Here is a 23,706-nt window from a genome sequence, read left to right as displayed (position 1 = left end):
TGGTGTAATGTGAGCAGGTGGTCCAGTGGCACCTGGAGCCCTCGACTGCCTGGCTCCAGCTCCTGGTCCCCGTCTTGCTTCTGCCCGGGGCAGCTGTGCCACTCAGGACAAATGACCTCCTCCCTTGGGGCCTGGGCACCTCGGCTATACGATGGGGACGGTGTTCTCAATGGAAGGAATAGTGAACTCTATAACAAGCTCTCAGAGTCAGAACCATTTGTCCAGAACAAAGCGCTCTGGGAAAGGAGAGAATATTTCTATTTTTATTGTTTCTGTGTCACGAGGCAAGTTTACCTGTAGGATTCACACAGGAACGCATCAATTACTATCACTCTAGGGCACATATTAACGAGTGCCCTGTTGGCGGCCAGGGAGCTCCCAAGGGAGTTCTTTGTGGGGAGTGCAGCAGGGAGAGGGCTTGGGGGTGTCCAGGCACAGGAGCCTCTGAGCTGGACATTGCTCCGTCCCTCTCCTCAGGGCCTGGCCAAGGCCCTCCCCGAGCTCCAGGGCCCGTCTCTGCTCTGGCGGGCTTTGGCAAAGGCCACCTTGATTTCTTGGTTTATGAGGTCCTGCCAGGTGTCCCTCGGGGAAAAGGACAAACAAGAATAGTAAACCCCACCCAGAACAACAGTGGTGGGCGTTTAGAGCCCACAGCTCCTTACAAGGAGCCCCTCACGCTCCTTGGCTTCTCCTGATCCCTGCAGCAGCCCTGTGACGGACATACCACTGCCCTCAGCACTTCGAACTTCAGGGCACCGAGGCCCAGGAAGGTGAAGTGCCACTCACTCATTTGCATTTGTGGCTTTGAATCCAGAGGCCTCCCAGGAGATGGGCAGCTAGCCCCAGCTCTGTCCCCTAACGCGCTGCAGTGAGGGGCTCTGTGATACAAATCAGGATAGGGAGACTGGCCCCCAAGCCTGCATACACTTTCATTTTCTCGTCTGCTTCCCACGCGTGCCCAGAGGCGCGTAGAATGGGGTTGTCGCCTTTGCACAGAGAAGAGAGCAAGGCTGTGAGTGACAGCCTGGGCCTCACAGCAACCTGGCAGGGATACTTCTGAGCCTGGTTGTCAGGGGCAGAGCGGAGAAAAGGGGCCCCTGTGTGGAGTGTCTCTGTGACACGTGATGGGAGGCCCATCTGCGGGCACTGCTGCCTGGGTCGTGGATATACCAAAACACGAAGGGGGGCGTGGGGTTTGGTCCCCTTCCCCTGATCTCCATCAGCTTCCCCAAACATCTCCAAATATAAAGATAAATAACTTCTGCAGATATGCCAAATACAGAAAGTGAGGATAAAAGCAACTTTAGCAAACTTGACTTAAAAATCAAGCTATAGCACACAGTTCAAGTAAAAATTTGGTAATTGCCTCATAAACACAAGTCCAAGACAAGTTCCCATCCAGCTGGCCCTTCCTGCAGAGATTCTGTGTGTCTGCCTGCATGTCTGTCGGTGTTTCTGTGGGTCTATCTGTGACCTCATCTCCAAGCAAATGGAGGGGCACGTGGTAGTGTTTCCACGTTTGTATGTATCTGATGCCCATGCCAGGCGGAGTGTGTGTGTGCGAATGCAGGGGCACTTGGGTGCTCGGGCCCCTGTGCGCCCACCTGCTGGATCTGAGCCCGTGGGCCTAGGTGGGTGTGGGATTCTTCCCTGCTGCCTAGAGGCCTGGGAGGCTCCCAGGTCAGGTGGAGCTCACTGGGGCTAATCTCCGCTCTCTTCCCTCCCTGAGTCAAGAAGATGAAAATGGAAAAGAAATGAAGCTTCTGAACCATCACAGAAGCTCTGAGTAAATAATAAAATGCTTCAGCCATGGCTTTTAAAAAAAAAAAAAAAAAAAAAAAAGATGAAAATGTTGCTGGCACTTTCTAAAGTTTCGGGCCTGGAGTGGAAACGTCATCAGCTGAGAGAGCTCAGGATGACGAATGGCTGCCAGACCTGCTGGTTCCCACTCCTAGGACGGGGTGGGTTGGAGCAGTGTTGGGAGCTCACCTCCCTGGGTGCCTGCCACTGGCAGACCCGCAGGCATATCGGCCAGCCAGACTCTCCTGGGGAAAGTTCCATAAATGCATCAGCAAGAAATATCAGGGAGAACCAAGTGCTGCAGTGACACAGTGTTGGGAGATGGGATGGCGGCTGCAGCGGGGCTCCGATTAGAGTGTGTGATGAGAGTCGCCTAGTGAAGGAAGCAGCAACAGAGCTGAGACCTGCAGGATAGGGAGGGACCAGGCCAGGGGACAGCGAGAACGATGGTGCTGAGGTGGGAAGCTCGGTGTGTCTTGAGGAGCAGCAGGGAGGCCCCGAGGAGGTGACTCATAGCAGAAGGTACTGGAAAGCTGAGCCCGAGGGGCAGGCCCAGGCCGGACAGAGCGCGACCTCAGAGGCAGCATGAAAGAGTTCAGGTAGGAAGCCCCCGAGGGTGTTAAACATGGAACTCCCACGTGAATCATGTTTGTGGGTTTTTTTTTTTTTTAATTATTTATTTATTTATTTACTTACTTATTTATGGCTGTGTTGGGTCTTCGTTTCTGTGCGAGGGCTTTCTCTAGCTGCGGCAAGTGGGGGCCACTCTTCATCGCGGTGCGCGGGCCTTTCGCTATCGTGGCCTCTCTTGTTGCGGAGCACAGGCACCAGACGCGCAGGCTCAGTAATTGTGGCTCACGGGCCCATTTGCTCCGTGGCATGTGGGATCTTCCCAGACCAGGGCTCGAACCCGTGTCCCCTGCATTGGCAGGCAGATTCTCAACCACTGCACCACCAGGGAAGCCCTCGTGTTTGTGTTTTATTGAAAGATTGCTCTGGCTGCCGGGCAGAGATGGATGAGGGGAAATGGCGAGAGCCCCCGCAGCGACCAGGAGAGCGGAGGTGATGGAGAAGTCGTCAGCTTCGGGCTGTGATGGAAGCAGAGCTCCAGGACTTGCTGAGGACTCCAGAACAGCGTCCAGCTTTCTGACTGAGGGTGGCGAGGCCACCCACAGGAAGAGAACTCTGGTGGAGGCCAGGCTGCCAGATGGACCTGGTGGGTCTGAGGTCCCATGAGAGCTCCAGAAAGAACTATTGAGGGGGTCTGGGACCGAGGCCCAGAAGGGGTGTCATCAGCATCAGGATAGGAAGGGATGCCCCGGGGAGGAGCCCTGTGCAGCCCCAGCAAGGAAGAGTTGGGGAGAGGAGAAGAGCTGCTGGGGAACCCAGCGGGGAGGAGTCGGAGACGGGGAAGCAAAGCCAGGGCGCCGAGGAGACCTTGGAGAAACTTTCTAGGAAGAGGGAGGCCGGGGAAATGTTACCATGCAATCAGGCTGGTAACTAAAACTGCCCACGGAGCTGGTGACATGGGTGGAGGGCACCGGTGACCTCACAGAGCCTTCTGGGTGAGTGGTGGTGGAAGTCAGGCTGCGAGGGCCGGCAGGAGAGGAAGATGAGGAAGTGAAGTCAGCGTCAGCAGACAGGCCTTCTGAGAAGCCTGGCTGCCCGTGGAGGCAGAAGTGGGGTGGAGGCCCGACGGCTGTGAGGTCAGAGGACGGCAGCTGGAGAAGAGGACCCAGAGGGACTGAACAGGGTGAGGGGTCCACAGATGCTCCCCTGGGGGTGGGTAAGCTGGGGCTGCTGTGGCCCACGGGAAGGCCAGGGAGGTCAGGGACCTGCCCCACGTCACACAGCCAGTCCCGGCAAACCGTCTGCAAAGTTGAAGGACCCAGGGCTGCCTGGGGGCCTTTCTGTGAACACAAGCTGGTTTTGCACCCAGGAATCTGGAGTGTCCTTATAAAAAGGGTGCATCTGTGTGTGTGCTGCACCCTGAGGGCTTCTCCATACGCCCATCCATCCCCCTCCTCCTCCCTACCTCGCCGGACCCCAGTGTGTGTCAGGGAGGGCACTCAGGGATGAAGATGAACAGGGCACTGCCTGCCCCCAGGCACTGCTCTGCCTGGGTTCCCTGGGGTCCTGAGGCCTGGGGGCAGCCTGATAGCTGGGGGGCAGGGATGCTCTAACGGCCCTCAGCTCCTGTCCATATCAATCCTTCCACTTGGAAGACGTGCAGCCTAGGCTGCTTTAGTGCTGGTCTTTTCCCAGGAAGCCCATGTGTGCCCCACACGTTTCTGGTCTTTGAGAGATGGGAGGGGGCCATCCTGGAACTGCTGCGAGGAGTCAGTTGGAAGTTCTAATGAAGGAAAGACCCTGGGCAGGAAGCTCTGATGTGGTTGTGCTGTGGGCCCCTGACGGGGCTCTGTCCATCCCCAGGCCAGCCGCCCACTGGTGGAATGAGCCCGTGGGCCCCTGTGGGCCCCTGGGCCGCCTCATTTCTAGGAAACTAATTCTCAGCTATGGGCAGCACCTGCGCCCTGTGGCCCTCTGTGGACCGCCTGGTGCTCGAGTGGAAGAGAGTGAGGCACAGCACGTTGCAGTAAAATGTTCTTGCTTCCCCTGCTCCCCCATTTCACCTGTGTTGCCCTCAGCAAGGGACATGGGGTCGCAAAGGACAGAGGACAAAGGAAAGAGCCCAACTGCAGGGCAGGCACCACCAGCTCTGAGAATCTGCTTCTTTTGGCCCCTAAAATATGAGGGCTTTTGATCTGTAAATTCCTCGTCTGCGGAAATAGTCTGCAGTCAAATGCTCTACCACTGAGCTATACCCCCTGCGGAAATAGTCTGAATGGTGACAAATGCCCAGTGACATTTATCAACGTATCACCTGTAATGGGCTCAGAATGGGAAGATTCTACATGCTGAGTGACAAGAGGGAGGTTGAGCTAATGACGGCCGCCACATGTTGCAATCCTGATGCTGTAACTACAAGTGTGAGTGAAGTGCTCTGAATGATACCCAGGGCGCTCAGGACGTTGAGCGGAGAGCACAGACCAGAATGAGAAGTTATGGAGGCAGCATGATCTCATCCACGACATAGACATCAGAAACAGGCTGGCAGGAACCGTGCTAAAGTGCTAACAGTGGCTGTCTCTCAGGAGTGGAAAGATGGTGATTATTTAATCATTAAAGAATTCTGTATTTTCCAAGTTTTCCCCGCTAGGCAGGTAATACCTTTATAATCAGAAAAATAACAAGTATCAAATTTCAAACAACAGAGGCCAAGCTTTGGGGGAAATTCCACTTACTCACCCGGGGTTTGATGTCCAGAGGTGTAGGGAGGGGTCTGGGGAACCCCGCCTTCCCCACCAGCCAGTAGGTCTCCTTGAAGCCCTTCCCCTGGAAGAGAGAAGAAAAGAGTTGAACAAACCTTCTCAAGCAGAGAGCCAGGGCAGAGGCAGGATTCCCACAGCTGGGAGGAAAGCAGCTTAGAGCCTGGAGGCAGATTGTCTGGGTCCAAATCCTGGCTCTGTCACTTCTAGCTGTGTGACTTTGGCCAACTTACTTCACCTCTCTGTGCCTCAGTTTCCTGAATACCTCATAGAGTTGTGAGGATTAAATGAATTAATATTTATCCGTTAGAGAAATAAATAAATAATGAATCATGAGTTCTATAACCAGCAGTCATGGAATGCTGAGATCCCAGGATTCTGCGATTTGTGATTCTCCCAAACCGTTGAAGGATACAGTGGTCTCCCCTGGGATGGGGGTGCAGCTAGCTGGGGGGTCAGGATGGGCTGTCCTAGAAGTTTCACACGCCACCTGGACCAGGGATGGGTATTGCCCCTTGGATCCCTCAGGTCAGCCCAAAGAACCTGAGGTTGGCATACTTCCCTCCCCACTCCCACTCTGCATCCCCTTCTGTCATCAGAATCCTCTGTTCCTTAGGACATCTAGTGCCTACTCCCCCAAACAAGACACACCTGCCCTTACTCCACTCACCCATAACCTCAGCCTCCAAAGCAAAGGATTTCGCTTATGCTGGCCCTCACAGGCTGTGAGACTTTGGACAAGTTACTGCTCCTCTCTGAGCTGCTGCTCTGACATTTCACCGTTTAATGAAGTGGGTCCCGTGGAGCCCCCACGGGAGTCCCCCAATTTCTGGGGCCCAGTCGCAACCCTGGGCCTTTAAATGCCCCAGCTGCTCCAGTCACTCCAGTAGGCCTGGCTCTAGCTGAGGAATTGGGGAAATGAAAGGGGGTGGGGTAGGAAGAAAAGTCATTCACAGGATGGTACCATTACCTTACTGAACGTTAACATTAAAAAAAGAATGCAGAGGTGACAGACCAATTTCTGCCTTTGAGGGCTGATGGGCGGGTACAACCCAACATCACACTGACAACATCAGAGGGCCAGCTGTGGGACTGGTGGGTGCACAGAGAAGGCATGACAGTTATTTCTGGGAGAAAGGAAGAAGAGGGATATTCCTGGGTCAGGGCAGGCTTCAGTGAGAGCTAAGGTCTATGCTAGGGTTCTGAAGGATGAGCAGGAGCCCAACAGTGCTATGGAGAAGGCACAGGCTTTGGAGCCACCAGACCTAGGAGTCAGCTTGTGACTTTGGATAAATCTCTTTGCCTCTCTAATTTAATTTCCTCAAATGTAAAATGGGGACATGGATCCTCCTTTCATTATTTCTGTGGTAATAAATATGTTACTATCTGTGGTGCATCAGCGTGCTGCCCAGGTAGGTCATCAAGAGAAGTAACTTCTCTGCCCCGGCCCTTCTCCTTTATGAGGAGCCAAATGAGGGAGGGGCTCCCTGGAAGAAATGTTTCCTGAGAATTTGGGGAGTGAGGAGGACATAAAAGGTGATCAGCTCCCAGGCCGGCATTTCCTTTAGCTATATCAGTCAGATGAGACTCTCTCCTGCTGCCCGCAGAAACTGGACCTCTGGAGACTGATTTCCCATCAATCCCAGGAAAGAAAGTCTCTCACCTTTAGCTCAGTCTGGCCTCTGATATCAATTTTGTAGCCTTCATCCAGGCTGAGCAGTGTCTGGGCGGTGCTTACGCAGACATGAATTCTGTATGCTGAGAAGAAAGGTAGTAGTCAAGTTACCACCTGGTGACAGCATACCTAGTGTTCGGTAAAATCATTAAGAGCCTGTAACAGCCCCAGTTCCAGCCAGTCAGGCACACAATTCTGATTCATGCAATACCTTTTGCCTGGCCCTCTTGTCCCCCTAGTAGATTGCTGGGCACTAAAGTGGAGGTCTCAAGGGAAAGGAAACTACATGGATTGATTGTGAAGGAGAACTCAAGATGAAGTCAGAACCTTAGGAACATAATCTCTACTTGTAGGAAAGTCTTTGAAGGCTGAGTCAGTGCAGATAAACGGTTATTTTTCTTTTAAGGGCAGGGCTCCCCTCTAGGGCCATACATCTGATTAAGCAGGATATGTACTGAGAGACATTAGGGAGCACACAACATGTGCAGCCAGGAGCAGAGGCTCAATTTTTTCAGTTGCTCTAGCCAGGCCATCAGAGAGGCTCCTGCTGCCAGCAAGGGTCTAAAGCGGCATATTTTTTTTTAATTGAAAGGTGTCTCCTCATTGGAAAGATGGGGAAACCAAGACCTAGAGGAAGAGCATTTTGCTCAAGGACACTAAGCACACCGGACCCAGTCAGGGTGAGGACCCAGGTTTCCTGCCTCTGGAGTCATTGTTTTCCCTGCTAATTCTCTCATGAGATCATCACAAAAGCCCTGTGCAAAGTTAAAAGAACCAGTGACATACATCATCTCCTTCTAGTTGTTTTCCTGATAACTAGGGTACGCTGCCACCAGGCGGTGATTTGGTTACTAAGCACTGTTTCAAACAGCCAGGCTGCAGGGGTCATTGAGAGAGTCCTTCCCTGGGCTTCCCTAGGATAGAAATATGAGACACTCATGTAGCCCTGTAGACTCCATCCGGGATGCGGTGTTAACTGTGTCCCCAAAGAGGCAGTACTGCGGCATGGTGAGACCCACAACCCCCGCCATGCAGGGCCCTGAAACTCAGATGTGCCCAGTGAGCTCCAGCAGGTCCTGGACCCAAGAGAAGTCTCTACAACACTCTTGTCCCCCCCCCCAGTTCCCCCCAAACTGCTGTCCCCACCCCACATCTTGGGCTCCAGCGGGGGGGTTAGGATGAAGCTGTATGGAATCTCCAAGAACACCCAGAGAGGAGATGACATCTATGCCAGGCTCTGGACTGGGGGTAGGGGGGCACAGATAAATTGGAGCCAGGCTCTGCTCTTAGGGTGCTCCCAGCCTGGTGGGGAGAGATGTATAAACGCTAATCAATGTTGTGAAGAGGGAAGCACCAGGGCTGTGCCAGCCCAGAAAGAAGACTCTGACCCAGCCCAGAGGACTTCCTGGAGGAGGCAGTACCTAAACTGTGTCTTGAAGGATGAGAGAATGAGTCGGCAGGGAACAGCAGGTGCAAAGGCACAGAGGCAGAGAGCCCACATGCCTGTGGGAAACTGCAAGTGGCTGGGTATAGACAGAGTACCAAGTGGAAAGTGGTGGGAGATGTGGCTGGAGAGATTAGCAAGGGCCTTGGAGGCTATGAGGGGGGTGGGGAGTTTGGACTTTATCCCGCAGGTGAAGTTATGGAGGGAGGAAGGGGTGAGGGCACGAGAAGGATATTCTACAGTAGAGACCCTGAGGTCTCTCCTAGTCCCCTCCCAGCAAATATTTAGTTGTTTGCATGACCACAGAAGGTCTCTGTCCTGCCTCTTCCATCAGACTATCAGCTCCCCAGCATGGACTTAGATGACCTTGACAGATGCTGAGATTAAAAAAACATATATGTGTGAATCTGAGCATCACAGATTCTTTGATTTATGACATCTTAGAACCTTAAAATAATAGAAGAAAAAAAGAATTGTAAAAATTTTCCATTATGGATTTTTAGAATCTCAGGATTCCAGAAGCACGCCATTGGGGTTGCCCCAGCCAGCGCCCCAGGCAGGGTTGGGAGACTCCCGCAGCCCCAAGTCCACATCTGACTGCGGGCCAACCCTGATGCGAATGGGCACAGTGGGCGCATGCCTCATCCGGAAGTTGCCCACAGAGCTGAGGATGTCCAAGGCCATGTTGGTGATCTCAGCTGCATGCTGGCTCCTGTTGCGCCGGGGCAGCCCCGCTGCCACCATTTAGGCATCCCCAATGGCCTCCACCAAGAAGTCACAGCCTTCATGGTCCAGGACAAGAACCCCCTCCTTGGACTGACCCACATCCCACACAAGGCCACCTCTCCGGAGCCCCTGACCCAGCCCTCAAGTCTCTGGCGAACAGTGCCATCTTTCCCAGGCCTCCCATCCCAGCCGCTCTGGCAATGATTAGACCTGCACATTTCAGATCACCTTTGTCTGAATTGCAGGTCTCACCTCTGACCCCAGACCATGAGCTCCTTGGCAGCAGCCCTGGGTGCCCCATCTGCACAATGCCGCAGCAGCAGATCAGGGCTTCATCTGGAGAGGAGTGCGTGTATATTGGATATATAGCCTATTTCCCAAACCCTTGGCCTTCCAAGGTGTACTAAAAAGAATGTAGTGTTTGAAATCCGAGAGATGTGGATACAAACCCCGGCTCTGCCATTTACCTTGGTCAGGCCACTTCGCCTGTGCAAGCCTCAGTTCCTCTTATATGAAATGCACATTAAAGATAAAGATTTAAGAGCCAGTTTTGTCATAGATGCTCAATAAACAGCGACTTCTCTCGTTACCATCATCATCATCATCATCATCACCATCATCATCCATCACCATCACCATCACCATCACGATCATCATCATCTTCTCCTGGGCTAATGCTTTTGGAGATGATAGACTCCCAGAGTCTCAGACTTAGGAGGGACTTTAAAGGCCACGCACTTGCCTCCCCGTGGCTGTCTGGTCCTACTCACGTCTCCTTCCTGAGGTGGCTGCTTCTCCCTCGGGGCAACTCTGATTTACAAAAGTTGAGTTGAATGGTAACCTGCCTTTCACCTGCTGGTTCCAGCTCTACCTCCTGAACTCAAGCCACAGTTCTTTCCTATTCTGAAGCTCATTCTCTATTCTGAAGGCCCTGTTTCAGGTGCTGGGGACACAGATGTATACCGTGGCCATCTCCCCTGCCACAGGCCAGGCCAGCCAAGGCCACTCCTACAGCAGGCACATGCAGGCATCCCTCGGACCTGTGGATCAGAGCTTTCCCTCTGGCCAGGCATAGCCACTCTCCCTCAGCACCTGGTAGACAGTAATAATAATGACGATGCTTCTCGTGCCCACAAGGGGTGCTATAATTCAATAAATTTCTTTCGCACACCATTATCTGTGGACTGTGCCCTACTACCTATGTCCCCCAGCTCTTTCCCTCACCCGGAATATCCCTGCCCCAATACCGGGAAGTGATCTGCCCTAATCATACCACATTCTGCTCATATACTTAAATTTGCTCCCTACAGCAAAAGGCTTAAAATTCACTCCCCAGGGAGCTAGCAATCAGGGACTCCCATGATTTGCAGAATTTCCTGACTTATTCCTAACACTTGCTCCTGGTTCCCCACGTTTCAGCCAAACGGGAAACTTCCTGCTTTCCACAGAGACACTCAGCACTTGCTCACCTCCGGGCCCTGATGGTCTAGTCGCTCTGCCTAAAATGGTCTCCCCGAGTCCCTATCTGTTGAGATCCAAGCCCTCCATCAGCCCAGTTTTCACTGCATCGAGTCCATTAAATCTCCCTGGTCACCAGCTGGGGAAAAGATGTTTCCTTCCTCAGGGCTGTGACCTCCATCTCCCTCCCTCCCCATCATCTGCACTTACTGTGGGCTGGCCTGCATGTGGCTGGGTCAGGGGCAGGGCTGCCCCCCACTGTGTATATTTCCACACAGGAGAGAGACCTCCCACCCCATGCCCCCGGGAAAAATATGAGCAAGCTCTGGCTTTCGCTCTGCCCACACCCTTCTTCCCCACAGGAGGACAAACACATTATCTGATTGGCAAGATTGGAAAAAGGACTAAGTAAGTGCTCCCTTATTACTCATATAACCAGACACTATTCCAAACCCTTTACAAGAATTAGATCTTCACAAGAATTCTGTGAGGTAGGTACTATCACTATTGCCATTTTGCAGACGGAAACTGGGCCAGAGAGGTTAAGTCACTCGCCGACTTCACACAGCACAGATTTGAACTTGTTCAGTCTAGCTCCAGAGCCCATATGCTTTGCTGCCTCTTGATGTACATGGCTTGGGCTCTTTCTTTCTCTCTGCTGGGGAGAATCTGCCTGCTATGTGGGGTTTCCCTCTGTTCCTGCCCTGCACATGGTCAGCACGTGGGTCTGGGCCAGGTCCTGCCTCCGAGACATAGCCTGGGAGATCTACTGCTTGCTAGCCTCTCTTCCAGCCCACCAGGTGTGCAGCTGCAATTCAGGAAGAGACACCAGCTCTGGGGACCCAGCACTGCCTCAGATGGGTGACCCAAGGTCCAAACTGGGGAGGAGGAGCAGTAGAAAGCCCCAAGGTGGCCACACATCCAGACCACATTCTCCAAGCGGCTAAGCTGACCTCTAACCCTCCACCTGCCTGCCACCTAAGCTGGAAGGGAGAGTTTGGTGTAATTAATAACCACCCTTACAACCCCAGCAGCAGAAAGATGACCAGGCACAGGCCCTGCCCTTTAGGAGCCCAGACTCACAAAGATGATCACTCAGAGACTCCTGTCGTAAGGGGCACTCAGCTACAAACGAGGGCTGCGCAGCTCCTTGAGCACAGGTGTGGTCCTTTTGCAGCTGGGAGAACACAGCCAGAGGAGAGGTGGGTGCAAAGGTTTCCATACTAACAAACACAGAGGTGAATTCTAACTCCACCACTGGCTTGCTGTGTGACCTTGGGCGAGTCACCCACCTCTCTGAGCCTGTATCCTCATCTGTACAGTAGGGACAATAATGCATCCCTCTGAGGGGCATTTCGAGGGTTAAATGAGATATCCTGTGACAATCCGTAGGCCAGGCCAGTCCTCTGTAGACATTAACTGGTACATCTATATCCCCCCGCAATTCTGTGCTTTCGGGGGGAGGCCTCAGCGCCTGCACAAGCTGGCGCTCATCATCGTGTTGGTATGAACGACAGCACTTCCTCTCACACTGCTTAATCTGCAGAACCACCCTAGGCCATAGGTACTTTCACCTCTGTTTTACAAGTGGAAACTTGAGGCTCAGAGAGGTGAAGTGATGTGCCCAGGGTGGCTCAGCAGTATGGCCGGGGCCAGGCCCACCCGCCGGGCGGAGCGGCTGAGGTAAACCCTCTCCTCCCCCGCAGCCCACTCGAGCCCTGCTCCAGAGTTATGTCCATGAAAGTGCTCACTCAGCGCGTGCTGGGAGGGAATCACAGACCCCTGTGGAACCAGGAAATGATCGCCTGGCTGCCTCCCAGCCCAGACCGGATTAAAGAGCAGTAACCAGATCCTGCTGGGATGGAGGGGAAACCAAGGCGGCTGCGTGAGCGATGAGAGATGCGCTTGCACATGGGGAGGACCCGGCCTCCTGTTTCCCCACATCTGGATGGGTGTGCAGGCCTTGTTTTATTTCATTTCACTCTGCCAGAAAGATGCAGACCTCTTGGCCAGAGTTCAGAGCAGATCAGAAAGCGTGATTCGGAGCTGGGAGGGACACATGTGTGAGAAAAGATTAGCAGGGGAGGAAGAGACAAGGTCAGGGGTGACTCAGGGCACATCAAAGCTGCAGGGCTCAGCAAGACGAGATGAGGAATCTTTTCCTGGGGCCCATGGTAGCTCTGGAGGCAAGAGGGAAACTCAGCCAGCATGACAGAGAATTCCTCAGACCACGGGCTGGGGCAGGAACGTGGGGTCCTGAACGGGGAATGGGAAGGAAGATGTGTGCTAGGAATGCCAGTGGCTCAGGTTTCCGCGGGTCAGTGTGGGGCAGTGGACAGAGCTGGGCGGTGGTGGTGGACATGGCACTTTCCTGTCCTGGCCCTGTCACCTACCAGCTGTGTGACCTCAGGCAAGGCACTTCCCTCTCTGGGCCTCAGTGAGCTCCTCATTTAGTCAGCACCTGTTTCCTGAGGACCTACCATGTACTGGACATTGCCAAGCACTGGGGACAGAGTCGTTTAGGTTGGAACCAACAGGTCCAGGGGTAGTTATGAGAGCATCACACAGGAGCTCCTAACCATGTCTGGGAGGGCAGGGAAGCTAACCTGAGACCAGGAGGGAGCAGAAGGGGAGAGAGAGCAGGGTTCCGGGAGGAGGGAACAGCATGTGCAAAGGCCTTGTGTTTAGAGAGAGAGCAAAGCATGTGTGAGGAATACAGAGGACTGCAGGGGCAGAGTGTGGAGATGCAGTGGGAGGGAGGTGGTGACAGCTCCTGGAGGGCCTTAGGGGCCGCTACGAACCTGTGGCTTTATCCTGAGGCTGTCCATGTCCCGGGATGGTGAGCCCTGATGAAGTGGGGCTACAGGACCAGAATGCCCAAGTTCAAGTCTCAGCTTCATATCCTGCTGGGACTATGTAATTAGACAAGCTGCTTAACCACCTGTTTCTTCATCTGTAAATTAGGGGTGCTATTATCTACCTCATACGTTGTTATGATGATCAAATGGGTTAATACATATAAGGCATCTAGACTGTGTACCAGTGTCTGGTATACAGTAAGCACTCAATAAGCACTGGCGATTACTGTTGTCGGGACACTGTGTGTAATGCTACCAGCAGACTTCCTGGCACCTCAAAGCGTTGGTTCTCTCCTCTGAAACTTCCTGCCCATGTATCCTTTCCATCCTGGCTTCAGCCCAGGGCCTGGCCCTCCCCAGTCCCGGCTTTCCTGGAGGGCGGTGGCAGGAAGGGGGCTGGCACGTCACAAACGAAGGCTAAGGCCAGGGGAGCCAGAGTATGGCTGTTTCCTGGCGCTTCCTCCCCACCTCATCCACTGTGTCTGAGGCTGACCTAGGACCCCCCAGCAACTGGATCAGAATAGGGGAAGGGGTGGGGTGGGAAGGTCCCCAAAGCAGGCGTAGAGGGCAGAAAGCTATTCACTTTCACAGGCTCACAGTTTACACAGCACTTCTACCAGGGGGAGAGTATCTGCCCATCATCTGTGAACCCCTGGAACTGAAGTCATTATTCCTGTTTTATAGATAAGGAAACAGAGGTCCAGACTGGGGAAGCCAAAGTGACACAGAAGCCGGTGGTCAGGGTGGGACTCAAACCCAGGATCGAGAGGTGCACAGGGACTAGATTGTGAAGGATCTTGACGGCTCTGCCAAGCCCCTGCTGCCCACTCCAGCGTCTCCCACCCACCACTCACTCCCACTGCTGGCCCACTTCATGTCTAGCCATCACAACCCATTCAGCATCCCTCCCAATTACTAGGTCCACCCTCTCAAGCCTCAAGCTTTAGCACTTTATTCCCCCATTGCTTGCCTGGAGCAACCACACCCAGGCTGGACAATGCTAGGAAGACAACACCTCCTCCAGGAAGCCTTCCTTGCTCTTTACACATCTACTCCTAGCTGGATTGGGGGCCCTCTCAGCCTCCAGCACTGAGAGTTCCCCGAGGGCAGGCACAGAAGCTGACTCACCTGTCGGCCCTTGCCTGGCACAGGCTGAATATCTTTCCCCACCTCTTAAATCTGGGCTGGCCTTTTGACTTGCTTTGACCAATAGAATATGTCAGAAACGGCAATGTGCCTGATCCCAGCTTAGATCTCAAGAGGCTTCTGGGCTTCTGCCTTCTCTCTCAGAACTTTGCCACACCATGTAAACCACACCAACTCACCTGCTAGAGGGTGAGATACCATGTGGACCAGAACCGAGTTATCTCAACAAAGGCTCCAGAGTCCAGCCAAGATCAGCAGAGTTTCCTCTCACCCACAACTGACCACAGATGTATGAGTGAGACCAGCTGAGTCCAGGGACATTTCCAGCTGGACCTACAGGCTTGTGAGCAATAATAAATGCTTATCATTTTACACCACTGGGTTTGGGGGGATATTTGTTACACAACAATAGCTTACTGATTTAAAAAATGCATAAATAAATGACTGGAAGTAAATGTATGATGCAAACACAACATAGAGGAGGGAGAGATGGAATGCCTGCCTCTTGGTCCTCTCACCTTATACACATCATGGTTGCCCAGAACAGCATCAAACAGTGTGTAGAGGTCATTGAGCAAGCCCACCACCTCAATGGGCTCACTCAGGGCTGAGATGGTGGTAAAGCCTACAGTGTCACTGAAGTATATGGTAACCCGGTCAAAGTACTCTGGCTCCACAGTCGCCCCCATTTTCAGAGCTTCAGCCACAGACCTGAAGGGATGGGAAGGGCCAGAGTCACAAGGTGGGAGGACCCTCTTTCCACAGTTGGAAGTGAGAGAGGGATATTTGGGGGAAAATCCTGGGTTGGGTGTCAGGGGATCTGGGATAGCTCTGTTGGTGTGCTGGCTCCCCTCCAGCAAATACCTGCGCCTCTCTGGACATTATTTCCTCTGAGGTCAGATGGGGGACCCTGTGCCTTGTCCTTGCTCCCTAGGGAAAGAGGCAGCAGAAGTTCAACACTCATGTGCCCCCAGCAGTGCCTAATACACGTAAGCGTTTTATTAAAATATGTTGGATAAATAAACAATGAATGAATTGAATGAATTCATGGAACCCAGATTTACTGAGCACCTACTATGTCCCAGGTCCCATGCTCAGAGCCACTGAGGCTAGAGGCACAATCAAGTCCACTCACGGCAGGAGCATCTGAGAGAGCAACCTTTCTATCTTCTGTCTCTCCAACCCCAGCTCCTCAGTCCACTCCTGGATCAGGTCCTCCAGGTTCTGGGAATACTTCTCCAGCATCCGCAGCACAGAGTCAGCAACACTGGTCTTCTTGCCTTGGTTGATGCTTTTGAACTGAAAATGGAATGAAAATCCCAATTTGTCCACGAAGGTCAGCACACTCGGCCCTCAGGTTGAGAATCTGGGCCACAGGAATGAACCAGACATAGTCCCTGCCTGGAAGAGCCAGATGGTGGGGAGCAGATATGTAATAGACCAGGGGTGGCAACTCTGACAAGCAAAAGCACAGATGGCTGGGAGGAAAAATGGGTTGGTTCTCTATGAGGTGAACAGGCAGGGAGAGGACTTTGCACAGGAAAGTTTGCCCAGCATTGCATCACCATTAACAAACACACTGGTTCTCACAAAAACACTGTGGAATAGGCATTCTTTGTTCTCAAAGATAAGTGGATGGATGGATGAAGAGATGGGTAAATAGATAAAAGCAATGTATGTAGATTATTTACGTATATAATCTATTTCTACCTCTTTATTTCTCTCCTTTTTCAAAAAATTGTTTACAAGATAAAAGAATAAATATGTACGGGCGCTGGGACCAAAGGAGAGTAAAGGTTAAAAAAAAAAAAGTTAATCCAGGAGTGAGGTCTATATGCAAAATGCATGCTAGAATTTGGTCACAATTTTGGATATGAGCTTCCTAGCAACAAAGCAAAGAGGGAAATAGAGATTACATAACTATGGAGTCCATGAGACAATGGAGTATTAAACTAGTTGCTCAAAAGGAACACAACTACTGCTGGTGCTGAGCAGAGAGAAGTACCTCTCTTAGGTCCTCATAAGAGGACATTCACATGTTGTTATAAATTGTACCTTCAACAACCTTATAGGAAATATGGCACCCCGTTTCCTAGGGAGACTTCCTAGAACCTTCCCCAGTGTGGTTTGCACGTTCCCAAAGTGCAGTCAGTAGGAGAAGCAAATTAATGATGGTCAAAGTGGAGGGGTTCATTCCTGTCTAAATCCAGCATCTCGACCTTTGTGTGTGTATAGGTGTGCATATCCAACCTTCATTAATACTGCTTCTCTCAGGCAAATGTCTGTAAGGTAGGGAGTAGCAGCAGCCCCTGAAGAGCACCTATTTTGTATTGCTCATCAAAAGCAGAGGCATAAGCTTTAGAGGTCAGTTGCCATGAGTGTGACAGCTGCTGACCTTGAGACAGCAATATGGACAAGAAGCTGACTGTAAGGTCATCTCTGCAAGGAAGGCCCCCATTTTATAAAGTAAGAAATAAACGATCTGAGAAATATAACTTATTATAGGACAATGTAATGGTGGAACAGAGTTTCAAACTGAGGTCTATTATATATTAATATTATCACCAGCCACCCCTCTGAATTATTTTATCATTTGGAATGTGTTTTCCATTGTTTCCCTTGCATTGCCCAGCAACAAAATCATAGGATCTACAAATAACAATCATTTTCTTCTTCCTTTACAACGTTCATTTTCTTGCTTAATTGCATTGGCTGGTACTCCCAGAACAATGTTATATGAATAGAGCCCAAGTCTTTTGACTTCAAGGTCAGTGCCCTTTCTCCTCATTCTCTCCTCAGAAAATTGCTTTTTTTTTTTTTTTTTGGCTTGGTTATTTCACTTGATGGTCACACCAACATGTCAAGTTAGACCAGAGTTAGTCTTTCTAGGCATCACCTAAGGAGATCTGAGGCTCAACAGTGCAATCAGTTTGGCCAAGATCAAGCAGTAGGTAAGTGGGAGCATAGATCTGAATGCAGGCCTTCTGACCCTTAGCCTCCCCACAATGTGATGTAATTCTCACCTTCTGCATGTGACGCATATCATGTGCCTGTCTCTGCCTTCTCTGCCACTGAGCCTTAGGCAGGCTCACCCCTCACTCAGGGCAAGAGCTTTCTCCCCCACCTCGCTAGCTATGGCAATCTCTGACCCCTGGAAAGATTCTAGGCTGGTGTTATAAGAACTGGTTGCTCGTCCTAGCTCTGCAACCCACCCTCACAGTGGCCACTGAGAGCTCACTCACTCTGAGTCCAGATTTCCCATAGGACACCTGTGTGCTTCTCCTGTCTTCCTGCCTCTCTCTCCCTCATCACCTGTCTGCAAGCCCTTCTCGCTCACTGAACCTCTCCTTGGCAACGTTCCACTGCGGCTTGGGAGTGGAGGGCAGGAACGGGAGGCACAAAGATGTCACCTCAGGCTTGATGGGTTGCTCTGTGGGAGCCATTAGCCAGCTCAGTCAGGCCCGCACACGCCACCACCGCCCTGCAAACTCGTACAGGCTTGCCTCCCCCCTCCCAGTGCAGTCCCCGAGGCAGGCCTGGGGGGCCCCAGTCCCCCTCACATCTCCCATCCCCTGATGCGGGGAACCAGCGCTGCCTACACAGCCACAAATGGCCCCTCTGCTCTGGTGCCAGGAGGCCCGGCACAGGGTTGGGTCCCCAGCATCAGCACTGCACAGACAAACCTGGGTTTGGGTTCCAGCCCCACCTTTCACTCCCTCACTTACCTTTGGCAAGTCCCCTCACCTCACTGTGCCTGGGTTTCTCTCTTGTAGAGCCCAGATAACAGCAATGCTTCCTTGGAGAGCTATCATTAGGGTTAAATGAAGTAAGCACAGCACTTAGCACGGGTCTTGGTGCTCAGGAAGGCAAATGTCCCTGAACCCAGAGTTCTGAGAAAGCTTTCCTCAGATGGTGGACCTCGGGCCTCACCCTCAGCAATGACGATGCTGGCCAATTGCCCCCTTTCTGCACAGTGGTTCCAGGCCCCGGGGAGAGTGCGGGGCCCCCACTGGGGAAGGTGAGGTGCACTGATCAGCCGTGTCTTGTGAGCAGCCAGCTCCTCTGGGGACACTGACCTGGGTACAGATCTGGTCCAGGTTGGGTCTGTCCTCCGAAGCCTCCTCCCAGCACTGCTCCATCAGCTGGATGCACTCAGGTGGCCCGTGGTCAGGAGACACCAGTGGCCGGCACAGGGGAGGGGGAGACACCACCTTCCTGATGATTTCTGCAACAAGCACGGGCCGGGCAGTGGGGCTGAGGTCCCCAGGAGGGCTGGTGGGAAGGGGTGGGCCTGGGATCCTGAGAGGGAGGGCAGGGTGGGCCCGTGGGGTGCAGACATCAGGCCCCGAGGGTATTCCTCAGCCCCTTGATCTGTGCCCCGGGACGTGCTGGCCAGAGCACCAGGATCGCTGTTTGCCTGGGTCCTCCCCAGAGTGTGGCCGGGGAAGGGGTCTCAGCCTGGGAGACGGGTGAACAGGGTTTGAATTCTGGATCCGCCACCACCTCTCTATGAGATGGTGAACAAGACAGCAATCTCTCTGAGCCCCGGTCTCCCCGTCTGTGAAATGAGCTTAATAAACTGCCTTCTTAAGAGGGGTGCTGAGGGAGGGGATGACAGATGCTAGATCTCGGGGTACTAGGTTCACTCCAAGCCCTGAACCCTGCACAACTTGTTACTGCTCTGTCACCAGCAATGACCACGAATGTGCTCGAGACCTGCGCAGTGCAGCTCTTTCTACCAGCCCTGCCACCTGGAGGCTGTCTGGTACCAACTCTCCACAAGTGTGAAGCAAGACTCTCTGCTTATCATTATCACCATCATGATGACTATTTTCCCAGGACCACCCCTGCTGTGGATCTTCCTGTCCCCGCTCCACATGATGAAGACCACAGACTAAGTCGAGATCAGATAGATCAACAATCCAGCTCCATCTCTGCCACTTGCCATCACTCTGTGCCTCGGTTTCCCCACCTAACAACCAATGGAAATAACCCCACCTCGGGAAGCTGTAGTGGGGCCTGTGGGAGCTGAGAGAGTCACGGGAGCACCGGGAGGAGGTGAGGCAGGGTACCAGGCTCAGGCTCTCAGCAGCACAGGAGAGGACTTCGAGATTATCCACTTATATTCTGTACAAGTTATGCCATCTCTCTGAGCCTCAGTTTCCTCACCTATCAAAAGGGCATAATAATAGTACAGACCACACAGGGCTGTTAGAGGTATAGCAGGTTAATCTCTGAGGAGGGCTGTGATCTTCCTCAGAGACGGTGAGGAGGTGGGTCCCTTGGAACCAGTGAGGAGAAGCTTCTTTCTGGATTTCCCTTGGCTGGCCTCCGTGTTGGGGGCAGCCCATGATTCACTGTCCCATTTTACAGACAGGGAAACTGAGGTTCCAGGGTGGTGAACTAGGTCACCCACAGCCACAGGGTCAGTAACAAGCAGACGCCGGAACTGAGCATGATCGCCTCCCAGCCTGCACGATTTTCTCTGCCCAGAGGTTCCCGGTCTGCAGGCGTCAGACCCTGAGGGCCTCTGAGTAAAGGGTCTGGGAAGCTGTATGTGCTTGCAAAGGAGTGTGTGCAGATGGAACCAATAATATCTCACACACACACACACACACACACACACACACACACACACACACGCCCAGCTCTTTTTCAAAAGTATTGGGATGGTGTTGTGATGTGTAAAATACAGATCCATTTCAAAGTGTTGCTGATTTCAGAGCAGATTTTTTTCTTTGGGCATTTCCTCAGTCAGCGGATATTAAAAGTCAAATAGTAGCATGCGAGGCTCCAAACTTTTTTGTCATTAAAGTGGAGTCGTCACAGGCAAGCATGTTGGGAACCCCTGGCCCAGGCCAGGCCGGGTCTCGTGTTCCCTCCCCATGCCAGGCCCGCTGTCCACACCCAATGCATCACTGTGATGGATCAGCCCTGCTGGCCGCTGACCGGGTAGGCTGCACAAGCAGCTCCGTGGAGAAGTTGCTCTGTGGATGACTCCAGGAGAGTTTAGGGCAAGAGCACTGAGCTCACCCAAATCCTAGACCCATGGCTTCCCGCTAGGGCGTCCCTTCCCCTCTCTGAGCCTCACTTCATTCATCTCCGAAAAGAGTGCACTAGCCCACCTCACAGGGTTGTCCAATGGAATAACGCATGTGAAAGTGCTTTGGAAACCACAAGTATCCCCGCCCAACCACGACAGGGATCTTAAAAAGATGCTATTTCGAAGAGCAAGGAGGTCTGCTTCCAACTGGGAGAGTCAGAAGAGAACATGGGATTCCCCACTAGCACACCCCTAAAACCGCCCAGGGCCCACCGTATGCCAGGCACTTTGTCTAAGGCATTTCACTGAATCCTCACAAATACTCTGGGAGGCAGGCATCATGGTCCCCATTTTACAGATGAGAAAACTGAGGCTCAGAGCCTGAAAGAGATTTACTCAGAGTCACAAGGTGAACTGGTGTGGAGCTGGTCTCAAGTTCGTGTCCCCCAAAGACTATGCTCTCGACATTTTCCCACCTGACACCAGGAAAACTGCAGCCAGGGAGTAGCAGGTCCAGGACTGACAGCCCAATCCAGGGGTGACCCTGGGGTTCCAGACCTCGTCCCTAAAGCATGAGAAGCCCCGGTCTGAAGGGCCCTGCATGGTGGCATGGCTGACAGACCCATCTGGCTGGTCCCCCCTCTCAGCAGGCAGATGTTGCCGGGGGTGGCGGAGCAGTTGAGGAGAGTTGAGCAAACGGCATGACCAAGCCCCTTCCCTTCCCACTCTTCCACCCCATAAACCTGGGGCCTGGAATGCTCATTATTCATGGAGCAATGCTCTGTGGAGAAAAGAAGCGAGGCCAGGCCTCCCCGTGAGTTAAAGATTATCCATCTGGGGTGGGAGGGGTGGTGGGTTCTGCTCCATCCCTGCCTGTACTGCAGGCCGAGATGCAGGGTATCTGTGAGACAGGTCCCTGGAACGGGGCAGAGGCAGCAGGGGGACAATTAGAAGAGCAGCCTAGAGTCCAGGGAGCCCTGACAGTGAACACAGAAGGGGAGGAAATATCTCTGAAGTTGGGCCCTGGCACTGGGGTCAGAAGAGAAAATGCCTAAGACCAGGTGATGATGAGGAAGGTGTGAGTGATTACACCCAAAAGCAGGGGGACAAAGATGCTCTTCAAGGAGCCCCATTCAGGCAGCGGACCAAGCCCCCAAATACTCAGCCGACTGGTGACATCAGGCATGGACCAGATGTCTGACACATTTTTAAATCTGATCCCCACTATAAAGATGGGAAAACTGAGGCTCAGAGAGGGTAAGTGATTTGTGTAAGGTCACGTAGTAAGTAAGTGATCCAGGGGGAGAACTGAGGTCTACATAGACTCAAAGTCCGTGCTGGGCAGCCCGGTGGTTAGGGCATGAGCACCTCTGGACACGGCAATGACATTGGGAGAGGAAGGAAGGGGTTGGGCTTATACCCAGAAACAACGTCTTTAGCCCTGGAGCTGGTCAGCTGCCATTTTGGCAGAGTTGCTGAAGGCTGCCTGGCTTAAGTCAAAGAAACCCAGTTCTTGCTGTCAAACCAGGCATGTGTGTCTGTGTGGTTATTTTCAGGCCCCAATTTCCTGATGCTCACAGAGCTCCTCAACTACGTGGGGTCTCCGCCCGGGACAGGCCAAGGAAGGAGGCGGAGGATACTGTGCCTTCCGCTGAGAGCCCTGGGGAGCCATAGGGCGGGCCCCAAGTCAGCACCCCCTGCAGGATGATGCTGAAGGTGTCTCCTCTGAGGGTGCCCCGCCCGGGTTCCCCGGGCCCCCGCAGCAGCTCCGGAGCCGTCCACAGCAGCTCTGCAATCACAGGATGAGGCCACACAGCCGTCACCCGCTGACCACCCAAGCTGGGCGGCACTTCACACATGTGGTGTCGTCGTCCTGTCCCTACAGCCCCGGAGGAGGGAGGTGCTTCTGTCCTCCCCCATTCACAGGTAAGGGCCCCGAGGCTCAGCGGGGAAAAGCCATCATCTCAAGGTCACACCACAGGAAGTACCGGAGCACCGGACATCTCCCCCTCTCCCCTTGCCTCACAAGCACCCAGTGTAAACAGAGGCCTCAGAACCTACTGGCAGCCTCCTGCCCACCCCTGAGCTGACCTTCCGGGGCTGGCCGGGGCGGGGAGCCCGCTGAGCGTCCAGGAGCTCTGCATAACCATGGTCAGTGACCCGCAGCACAAAGCGTCCAGCCACAACACAGTTTCGGGACTTGAGGCGGCCATGAGGGAAATGCCGATGGTGCAGATACCACACCCCCTGCAGTGGAATAATGGGGGCCCCTGAGGCCTGTGGTGAATGAGAAGGACCCCTGCTTCTCTCAGAATTCCCACGGACCCCAGGAAACCTTCCTACCTCCCTCACCCTTTGCCACACTGCCAGATTTTTCTCAGTTAGACAAAGTAGAAAGAGCCCAGGCCTAGGAAATCTGAGCATCTCTTGTCTCCCTTCCCTCCCCATTGCCTCCACAGCTCCAGGTTTGAGAAGGGTTCTCACACGGCTCATATCCAGCACCAGGAAGGCCTTGAAAGTCCAGTCCAGCCGCAGATCCTCATTCCGCAGCAGGTCCTCCAGGCTGCCCCGGGCACAGTGCTCCAACACAAGAGCACTGACCCCAGGGGCCACAAAGAAGTCCAGGAAGGTGGCAATGTTCTCATGCCGCAGCTCCCGCATCTGCCAGGGCAATGGTCACCTTAGCAGCCCCCAGGGGACTCTCAAAGTGTGGACATCTGACCCCCAGTACTTAGCACCCAGCACACAGCTGAACACAGAGAGGCATCAGAAATGTTGGATGGATGTGATGGGTGGATGGATGGATGGATGGATGGATGGATGGATAAAGGATGAGTGGATGGATGAATGATGAATGGATGGCTGGGTAAATAGATGGGTGGATGGATGAATGAATGAGCCAGCGAAATGAGTGTGTGGAAGCATCACGGGTGAATAAGTGAATAGGCTGTAGCCAACTCCACAGAATAGGGATCTAGGACTATTCTCAACCTAAGTGACATCATGGACCTAGAAACTTTGTAAGTTCTCTCCCCAAGACTCAGAGACTGATGAGCAGAAGAGCAGAAGAGGTCAGGCACAAGCAGTCCAGCAGGTCAGAGAGCTCGAATCCAGCCAACAAGGCTAGCATTTGCCCGAGCAGGAAAGATGAAACCATTGTCTGGCATGGCCTTCCTCGCTAAAACAGTTCAGGGGTCAACTAAGTGGAGGAAACCTGAATACTCTTC

The 23,706-nt window shown here is 53.0% G+C and overlaps 1 protein-coding gene across 1 annotated transcript in view; it reads right to left on the bottom strand.

The window, feature by feature from the left end:
* Window positions 1-473: 473 nt before the first annotated feature.
* The window catches only part of LOC137772200 (guanylate cyclase 2D-like), a 38,437-nt gene continuing 15,204 nt past the window's right edge, over window positions 474-23,706 (bottom strand). The window contains 13 exon segments of the mRNA XM_068556080.1: window positions 474-582; window positions 5,102-5,196; window positions 6,793-6,887; window positions 7,745-7,848; window positions 8,847-9,010; window positions 10,608-10,613; window positions 14,955-15,147; window positions 15,572-15,735; window positions 18,513-18,661; window positions 22,125-22,268; window positions 22,571-22,603; window positions 22,606-22,726; window positions 22,964-23,140. Coding sequence (XP_068412181.1) covers window positions 474-582; window positions 5,102-5,196; window positions 6,793-6,887; window positions 7,745-7,848; window positions 8,847-9,010; window positions 10,608-10,613; window positions 14,955-15,147; window positions 15,572-15,735; window positions 18,513-18,661; window positions 22,125-22,268; window positions 22,571-22,603; window positions 22,606-22,726; window positions 22,964-23,140 — 1,554 coding nt within the window.

The sequence above is a fragment of the Eschrichtius robustus genome, chromosome 11 (assembly GCF_028021215.1).
Source record: "Eschrichtius robustus isolate mEscRob2 chromosome 11, mEscRob2.pri, whole genome shotgun sequence".
In the NCBI taxonomy this organism is placed as follows: Eukaryota; Metazoa; Chordata; class Mammalia; order Artiodactyla; family Eschrichtiidae; genus Eschrichtius; species Eschrichtius robustus.
This window is presented reverse-complemented; position numbering and strand designations above follow the sequence as displayed.